The sequence below is a fragment of the Micromesistius poutassou genome (genome assembly GCF_964030765.1).
Source record: "Micromesistius poutassou genome assembly, chromosome: 1".
Taxonomy (NCBI): Eukaryota; Metazoa; Chordata; class Actinopteri; order Gadiformes; family Gadidae; genus Micromesistius; species Micromesistius poutassou.
Genome location: NC_140271.1, coordinates 1,008,669 through 1,018,619, shown reverse-complemented (window position 1 = coordinate 1,018,619; position 9,951 = coordinate 1,008,669). Strand labels below are relative to the sequence as shown.

At 40.7% G+C, this 9,951-nt stretch overlaps 1 protein-coding gene across 1 annotated transcript in view; it reads right to left on the bottom strand.

The window, feature by feature from the left end:
- Positions 1 to 222: 222 nt before the first annotated feature.
- sez6l2 (seizure related 6 homolog (mouse)-like 2) overlaps positions 223 to 9,951 on the bottom strand; it is a gene marked incomplete at its 5' end in the record, with an annotated part of 16,748 nt that continues 7,019 nt past the window's right edge. Inside the window, 11 exons of the mRNA XM_084488892.1 lie at positions 223 to 292; positions 511 to 622; positions 2,223 to 2,340; positions 2,814 to 2,852; positions 3,888 to 4,079; positions 4,470 to 4,664; positions 5,265 to 5,459; positions 6,113 to 6,309; positions 7,193 to 7,331; positions 8,741 to 8,935; positions 9,257 to 9,420. Of these exons, the coding sequence (XP_084345018.1) occupies positions 263 to 292; positions 511 to 622; positions 2,223 to 2,340; positions 2,814 to 2,852; positions 3,888 to 4,079; positions 4,470 to 4,664; positions 5,265 to 5,459; positions 6,113 to 6,309; positions 7,193 to 7,331; positions 8,741 to 8,935; positions 9,257 to 9,420 (1,576 nt within the window). The 3' untranslated portion in view covers positions 223 to 262. The remainder of the gene's footprint in view (positions 293 to 510; positions 623 to 2,222; positions 2,341 to 2,813; positions 2,853 to 3,887; positions 4,080 to 4,469; positions 4,665 to 5,264; positions 5,460 to 6,112; positions 6,310 to 7,192; positions 7,332 to 8,740; positions 8,936 to 9,256; positions 9,421 to 9,951) is intronic.

Sequence of the window (9,951 nt, the reverse complement as noted above, 5' to 3'; positions counted from 1 at the left end):
TGAAGGTTTTTGTTCATTTTGAAACCTACTTTTTTTGCGCAAGGCACCAATCTCAATGACGGAGCGAGTTCGGCGGCAGAGAGGAGCCCCACAGCGCCTCTGATGGATCACATTACAGGGCTATGTGTAGGGTCATGGTGGGTAGTACAAAATAAATACATGGAGAAGAGTATTACTGGGGTACTGGCCCTCTTTGAGTATGTTTTTTTTGTTGTTGAATCTGTGGTTTGGAATCCATAAGAGTTTTGTCTCTCTCACTCCATTAAATGGATACTTCATATTCTCGTGTATCCTGGAGAAAACGAGAAGAGGAAAAACAGTAAGAGAAAGATACGTTGGTTTTACCGTACAGATGTGATAGCGTTTTTTGCATCATTTTATAGGTCATACACATTGATGAATAATCGGGCAATTTTTAAAACTGAAAAATACACGTTATAATAATAACAACCTACATAATGTGGAAAAAACATTCATCTTTCATAGTATTTAGAGACTCGAGAGACTCACCCCAGCCTCGTACAGAGGGTTGTTGAAATCAGACTCCACTGTTATCGGACTATAAGAGTGTGTATGGGAAAAGGTCTTCCAGAAAAGAGGCTTCCATTCCAGTCTACAGATGCTGCGGATGAGAGACACAAAGATACAGAGACAGAGAGATGGAGAGACAGAGCAATTGAGAGAGAGAGAGAGAGAGAGAGAGAGAGAGAGAGAGAGAGAGAGAGAGAGAGAAAGAGAGAGAGAGACAGACAGACAGACAGACAGACAGAGAGACAGAGAGACAGACAGAGAGACAGAGAACAAGACAGATGTTTGTTTTAAAGGTCAACACATTAAAAGAGGGTGTAGTATCTAAGAGGCCATTGATTGTCTATCGTTGGGAGAAGTGAGGTGCTGAGGCAGCAACATGGATGAACAAACCAAGGCGATTCTCTTGTAGCAGAGCTTCATCATACTTGGGGTGTTATGTTTAATGATTGGTGGTGGAGGTGTGGCTAAAGGACAACAGACAATGGAGGCCTAACAGCAATCTGACTCCACGGCAAAGCACAAAGTCTGACACAGTCACAATGAGATGGGGGGATGTATCGTAAGGCTCTATAATGAGGTGTACAACTGGGACAACAACAACAACAACAACAGCAGCAGCAAAAACCAAGTAGATTGAGTTGAACCAACACATTCAAATCGATGCTTTACTGCTATTAACTGCAGATTATTTATTCACTAAAATGTAGTAATTTAGCAGAAACTTTAATCAAAAGCAAATTCCTGTCTTTATTGAGCAGATAGGATTTATGCTCTAGGATTTATGCAGGTAAATGGTAGACATTGAATTAATGACCTGAACCTTTCTGCTGGAAGTGAAAGACCCTTAACGACCCTTGACGACACTCACACTGCAGGATAGGTTGTGTTAATGGTTATAATATATAATATATATTATATAATTCAATAATGTACTCTGATTATGATGTTAAAAAATATTTATTTAGTAGTATTCCATGTATAATAGTCCATGACATTATTTCAAACTACAACATGTGTTGTTGTATGTATGTTAAATACATTTGTCAATGTTGAATTGGGATCATACAACTTTGAGTAACTACATGATCGGGTCTTCATCAAGAAATGTAATTAGTTTAAAATTTCATCACAGCCCAATATGTCTCCACCCTTATATATTGAACGGTGATGCTCCAACTGGTGGAAATCCTAACGAGAAGTTGTGGTATAGAGTAAGAGAGCATAGCAGAGCAAGCAAGCATGGCGTGGTGTGAGGTGTGACAAAATGAACATACAAGCACGGTGTTAAACAGGCACGTAGATTCTGGTTGGTTGAGGAGAGCAGAATGTAAATGGAGAGCGACCTTTGGATGAGCCAATGAATGATGAGGATCTGAAAAACAAGAACCGAAACCCTCAGAGGTTACGGCCCCTCTTGCATTTCTAATTTTATTTTTTAATAATAAGACTTGAAGGAACTCAATAATGATTTGACAAGTAGAGCTGAAATCCCAACAGAAGTCAACTTAATCTTAAAAAAAGATGGCAATTCAGTAACCGCAATATTTTTTCTCAGGTTAAATTGGATTAAAAAAAAAGTAATGTTTTATTTGTAATAACGTTCAATTATGAATAGGACAAAATGTTGAAGTTTCTAAAATTTTCGTATTGTTATGCAAGCACCTATTACTTACCCTCAAGGTGTTACTTACTTTGTATAATACATGTAAATTCCTCCAATCAGAAGGATGACCAGGATGATTGGCAAGATGATCGCCAAAGCAATGTTCTCGCTCAGAATCTGGTGAGAAGGTTCGAATGACTGGGAAACTGGAAAAAAGAAAGAAGTCAACTTAGTGAAAGTAATATCTTGTCATATTTTAAACTAACCACCAACTTAATGTTTTCCCAGAGGTAGAAAACAACATGTGGTTGAATTCTTGCAATCATTTGCTGTGTTTATTTGAAATATGTATATGCCCTTTTCGAAAAAGTAAAAAAAAATTAGACCTAAACGACTTTTAGTTTTGTTTAAAAAAAGATTGTATGTGTAAACTATCTGTCCTAAAATCTACAATTATCTAGAAATTCTGGACATTTTTTTAATAATGATAATATATAATCATTAATACATTTTGAATGCATGACTTTGATGACACAAAATGACACAAAAACAATATTATGCATCAATGCAATTTTTGGTTCTTGTTCTCTTTGATATTGTTTATTAAGCATGACTAAAATGCACAACTAAAACTCATTACTCTTTTAACTCAATACACTTAAAGAAAGAAAATAATTACCTTCTAACTTGTGATCATCCAAGAGCTCCTCGTAGGCCACTGGGTAAATACAAAGACAAAGAAAGATTTCAGCCTTTCAGCCAGAAACCCTGCAGTGCTAACTGACCCAGCTGCACCCCCAAACTGTTTGTCATTTATTACTCTATACTCAGTATAGAGCATCAATTATATCCTGTTCCAAATAGAGTGAGTAAATGCGTAGAGTCAATGTATAATACAATCTTTGCAGAAAGATGGTAGCGTAGAGTCAATGTATGATACTATCTTTGCAGAAAGAAAGTGTTTTGGAATATTCTTCATAATATTACTCATAAAGCTCACAAGAGCATAAGTGATTAAATATGATGTAGAAGTGATTGGAGATACATTTCTGTGTAGTGGCGACTGTTTTCCAATACTGATGTTGTTAAAGATGCCACTTGTTAGTGTTAGTGGCAGTTTGGCAGTGAGCAAGTGAAGCAAAGTAAGGCAAGCCATATGGGACAGTGTGTTCGGAGTCAGTATGACTCGGAGAGTAAACAGCAAAATTCGAGCCGCGTATGAGGAGTAGCAGCGTAGGGCTGGGCATTCAATATTAGTTCTAAATTATTAGTTGTAGTCATGAAATTAAATGTCCAACTCATCCAGATACACACTTTTAGAGTATCAATTAATTACAATGAGATGAAATGCCCTTCAAATGATCAGAAAGTAACTAGTTTTACACTGAGATCATACTTTCACTTATTTTCATTTACCTCAATGTAATGAGCCCTTGGTTAGACAGTTTGGAATGGTCCTTTGAATTCATAAGCATGTGCTGATATTTATGGTTATTTTGTAATTCCCCATGATTATTAAGTAACACTTAACAATAAGGGTACATTACTTAACCTTCAATTACAATAGTAGCAATAAGCATTAATATATAGCATGAGCTTAGGGGTTATGGTTAGGCCATTAGTAAACATGAACCCCATTAGTAATGATTACTAGACCATTAAGTAAAGGTGAATTCACTGTTAGTTCATGGTTATTACTGCATTAACTAATGCTGGTGGTAATGCTGCATTTGTCAACCCCGCAGTGGCGTACCTTTACAAAACGGCGGCGGGCTGTTCCACTGGGAGGGGTGTCCCGGGATGCAGTGGATGATGACCTCACCCACCAGCTCGTAGTTCTCATAGCAGAAGAAGCGCAGGGTCTCCCCCGCCTGGTAGCTGTGCTTGTATAGTGTCTGGTAACCATTGTCGGGGACGCCCGGGTTCGGACACGGGTCGTACTTCACTGTTTCAAAGGACACACGGATGGGGAAGGCATGTCGTCAAAGAGAAGCAGGAGGAGTTTGCCGTGGTCCCCTACTACTGCATGTCTGCTGAGTGGTTAATGCGGAAACACGGTTGTGTGATAGATGGATTTCATTGCGTATGAATCATGACATTTTCTGTGTTCTGTAGTGCACGTTGATTTCCTTTTAGGCTATGAAATAACAATACTATACAAGTACATTAAGTTGCTTTGTCTGAGAGAGCTGACGATAAAAACTTGGTATGAAACAGAGAACATTTATCCGAAAGTATAAGAGGCAAGTGTTTCGTATTTTTAAATTAATGCTGAATACCAACTGACATCAACAAATCAACCACGGAGGAGGAGTTCAGTCAGGACAACACTTACAGACACATTTTGGGCTGCGGTCGCTCCACTTTGGCGTGCCAGTGTCCCGGGCATGGCAGGAGATCTGGCTGGGGCCTTCCAGTTGGTAACCTTGGTTACAGGAGAAGCGGACCACCGTGCCGACCGCAAAGCCAGCCTCAGGGCGCACGGAGCGGGCTCCGTTCACCACCTCGCCGGGGTCAGGGCACTGCTGCACTGTGGGCCGCGTTTGGGACATATATGTTTCTTCTTTTGTACCACAAGCTATAAAAGCCTTAAATCAGTAAATAATCAGTAAATAAGCTATCTTATGTCCAGCTGGCCTGGCAATATCCAAGGGTATGTAGTGTATTGTAGTGTGTGTTGTAGTGTGTGTTGTATGTTCCCCATGTTATGTCTGTTGGTGTCTGATGTATGACTGTGCCGCAAACCCAACTGACCCACAGGGATAATAAAGTTATCTACTACTACTACTACTACTACTACTACTTCTTTATTACTACTTTACCATGTTGTTATTACTTTAGTCTGGTGTTTGACATTCAAATCATGTGATGCCCGATACGTGCATTATAATGAAATTGAGCTGTGTTACTGGAGAACGTTTAAGGCCATCCAAATGTATTTTTATCTCAACAGAATGTCCAATGTTCTGCAGTATACGTTATTTCCGTCCCAATCATTTTTCCAGGATTTGCCATTGGTCCAATTTGGAAAAATAACCCAAATTGCCCAACCATGATTGTTTTGCAGAAATAGAGTTTATATAATTGTTTCACAACACACATAACATAACATACATAACATAACTTTTACCTTTGACACACGTAGGAGGACTGTTGCTCCATGAGAGATCCCATTGGCAAGTGATGATGTCAGAACCACTGATGTCATATCCTGGTTGGCATTGATAGGTCAAGACACTGCCTCGGACAGGGGAGGAATGGGAGGAGCTTATCCAACCAAACTCAATCTGAGGGAGGGTGGGGCAGGTGTCATTTGGCTCCACCTCTGCATTGATGAGAGAAAGAATATAAGAGGTGTTGATGCTTTCTGTTGTCTAATGCCTACTAAATTAATAAATGATGTATTGTAATGAAAATTAATAAATTCTATAACATTTAATAGAAAACACATGAATCTTACTAAATTAATAAATGATGTATTGTAATGAAAATTAATAAATTCTATAACATTTAATAGAAAACACATGAATCTTACTAAATTAATAAATGGTGTATTGTAATGAAAATTAATAAATTCTATAACATTTAATAGAAAACACATGAATCTTACTAAATTAATAAATGATGTATTGTAGTGAAAATTAATAAATTCTATAACATTTAATAGAAAACACATGAATCTTACTAAATTAATAAATGGTGTATTGTAATGAAAATTAATAAATTCTATAACATTTAATAGAAAACACATGAATCTTACTAAATTAATAAATGATGTATTGTAATGAAAATTAATAAATTCTATAACATTTAATAGAAAACACATGAATCTTACTAAATTAATAAATGATGTATTGTAGTGAAAATTAATAAATTCTATAACATTTAATAGAAAACACATGAATCTTGTGTCCTGCTGGAACAGTGAGGCTAACAGAACCGTTTTGGACATCAGCCTATGGATGAGGTCAACCATACCGCGATAATGAATCAGGAACCCTTGGCTGAGGATAAAGCTGGAATCATCGGGATCGCTCTGGAACTGAATGGTGATCTCTGACCCGCCTGACACCACCTGGAAGCGCTCTCTGGACCCCATGTACTGGCCAATCACGTGGGACATGAGGTCATGTCCATCGAAGACGGTCAGCACGTCATTGTGGCGTATGTTCAAGCTTTAGGAGGGAAAATAACAAGGAGCTAGTTCAGAGTACGATTTACACTGTTAGGGCAAGATATTGGTAAAAGCTATAACAATACTTAGATACAACTATAAGTGATATTTATCAATCGCAAATCCAAAACATTTTTTAAAAGTATTTGTTTTCCGTCTAGCACTATGCTTAAAAGCATTAGTATAAAATTATATAAATCGGCTATATAAAAAAAAAAGTGCATTAACATCCAAAAGTATTCACATATTATTAATCATTCAGAGAGTACATTTGAATATAAGGGGGGCAAACTGAACTTCATTACAATGGTTTTTCGATCGAAACAGCCAGGTAAGCTGTTAATAAATAAATTATGAAATGCAGAAAAACAACCAAACCTGCAGACACAATCAGCGCGAAAATAAAAGTAATGAATAAATAAATCCCGTTAGGGGCAATAAGGTCAGATCTCTGCTTGCTAGAACTATGCTACAAAGTGAATTTAAAGTAAGGCCACTGGCTCACTAGATGTTTAAGTCATGAGCACAGTTCCCCGGATCCAACCCAACCTGCCAAACCCAGAACCCAGTAGAATTCCGATCAAATTTTCATTCAAATCCTATTCATCTTTTCAAACCACCATCCAAACACCAACTTGTTTTCTGCTGTCTCTCGTGTTGCATTGACCCAGCTGTATGTGATCCCCACCACCAACAGAGCCCATGTCTACACTACAAATTAGCATTTACAATGCTAAATGTGTCCAGATTCCTGCGCCCTTTCCCAGTCTGAAAGACGTCACAATCAGAACCCATGGGATTTAACCATTTTGAAAGTCATCTGCTTGAGTGTGGAAGACGTGTTTTAACTTCATCCCGAAATTCTTGTGGGTACCACAACTCACATCTGCACATCCAGCTCAATGCGCTTTTCCTCGTTGCCATGGATCTGCCACACACAGTCCTGCCCCTTGGAGTAGCTCTGTGGCCAATCAGGAGACAGCACGGTGCCTGAGGGCTCCATCAGGTCCCCTCCACACACCGCTGTGGGGGGGGGGGGGGGGGGGGGGGGAGGCGGAGGGGAGGCGGAGGGGGGAGACAGATTCATTGGGAGATCCAGGGAGAGGGAGAGAGGGTGAAATACATATGTTGGAAGAAAAAAAAAAAGTCAGAAAGAGAAAGTTGTTTTTGAGAGATCCATTAAGGCAGTAGCTCTCAAACCTTTTTTTCTCAGGCCTTGGGTCAAAAGAAGTGTCAGCCATCCAGCGCAGTGTGCATAAGTGTCATTATTTTGTTTGTAAAACAGGTTCATAGCTTAAAAGTCAAGGTTGCATCTTGCATCGACGGTGATGGTTTTGATGGTCCCACGTCAAAACAAATTGTCTTTACACATATGCCCGCAATTTACGTTTTGCACAAAAGCAATGTACTTTTTATTTTTGGTGTGTTTTGATGTGTGGCGCTCAGTCTGGCCAGCGGTTGATTTTGATGTCTATGTCCGTGGGAGGCTTAAGCTTCTTGGACACTTATATATAGCGCCATGGTGAGTGTGGCTGTGTGAATGTGTGCCGCATTTAATATACAACATCGCTCATTATAACGCTCCTGCACAATGACAGTATTAAAACAGCATCACAAATCGTAGCCTTAGCCATGGGGATAATGGTGCATTTCCACCGCAATGTGCGGGTCGGTTCAGGTTCAGTCTGCAAAGATGCGGCACGGGTTGCGTTTCCACCAGACTGAGCCGCGTTGAGCCGTACTCGTCTCACAGTACTCGTCTCACAGTACTACTCCGTTGAGGACGCCTGAAAGGGTCCCGGCAAGTTTGAGCTACACACGCCGTCCGTTGATTGGTCGACAGAATCACTTCCGTGCGACAGGGGGATAATAACAAACAAACACACAGTACCCGCGAGATATTTCTGGACAACGGCGAAAGCTTTGTTTATTGAAGAAAATTCCTTCTTGGACGTCCTACATAGTTGCTTGCTCTTTGTTCATTGTGCGCGTTCTTCTTTTTCCTTGGATTTATTAGCAGGCTACACTGTGTCGGGCTACTATGAGATCACGATGCTTACGTAGCTGCCGTGGCTGTCGCCGTCCGGCTTAAACCCCGCCCTACCATAAGGGTACTGGCGGCGGTGGAAACGCGCGCCGTAACTGAGCTGGGCTATACCGCACCCTCACTACTGAGCTGAGGCGTGCTGGGTCCGAAGCGTGCCCGCCGGTGGAAATGCGCCATAACATTCAGATTTCTCCTTTCGCTAGATGCCAATCAATTCTACAACTGCACCTTTCAGGACAACATATATATATTTTTCTATTAGCCCTGTTTTGCCTGGGAGATTGTGTTTGGGCCTGGAAGATTTTTTCCTTGAGTACGTATCTTTTAAAATGGAAACCACTAAAACGAAATAATAAGAATTAAAAAAAAGTGAACCGGAGCTCACCCCGGCACACTGGCTCGCTCTCGTTCCAGCGCGGGTCGCTGGGGTCCACGCATTCTATGGAGCCTGACCCCTGCTCCATGACAAAGCCCGGGGAGCAGGCAAACGTCACCACCGTGCCCAGCTGGAAGGTGATGTCCGAGCTGCTGAAGTTACCGTGGGGCATGTAGGGTTCCCAGCAATGTTCCCCATCAAAAGCTAGGGGGGCCAAGAGAGGAAGATATGTGTGTATGAGAGAGATGAGAGAGAGAGAGGTTGATAGAGATATGTGCAGAGAGAGCGGGGAGGGGGGGGGGGGAGATTGAGAGAGAGAGTGCAATGTAAACTGCCTCTTAATGACATTGCTTTGGATAAAAGCATCTGCTCGATGATTGAATATTGTATTGGCTTAACTGACCCCAAAAGGTACCACGTTCAATCCCCTAACTCACTAACCTGCTTCTAAATGAGATGAATCTAACAAAATGCATTCTCAAGAGACAGCTTCCAGGGGAGACGGCGGTAGGCAGAGGCGCTCACCCTCGTAGCGCAGCGCGAGGAGCAGGGGGATGGAGGAGGAGTCTGTGGTCAGCTCCAGGTACAGCGTGGAGCCCTCGCTCACAAGCCCCCGCTCCGGTACGTCGTCCAGGTCCGAGTCGAACAGCACCGGGGCCAGAGAGCTGTTCCCGTTACGCACCAGAAGCCTGACCCGAGACGGTGTGTGAGAGAGAGAGACAGAGACAGAGAGAAAAAGAGGTTTTGATCGTTTAAAAAATGTTCTGGATATTTGTAATTGTATCATATCATATGCTGTATCTGTACCAAAGCCCTAAGTTTGTAAGCAATACTTTTACTTATTTATCAAATATCTTTGCTTTGGTAGAAAACGGCTAAAAGATGCACTAAACTGGTTTTCAATTTCTACATTGAAAATATTTTGTTAGCGTTTGGTGTAGCAACGTTCGTAAGAGTTTAGTTCTATATATGTATAGAACTATATGTATATATGCATCTGTATTTAATATTGCTGATCATTTATGACATGCATTCAGAAGCTCATTCAGTACATTTAATAAAAAGTATTGGAGCTTTAATTTGCCTTTTTCTTTGAAGATGAAAACCTCACACCTAACAAACACCTTTAAAGGTGCCATGACACGCCACCAGGTGTGGTGTGATTAACCGTTACAAGCCGTTTTGGAAATCAGCCCCTTATGACATCATAAGGGGCAGAA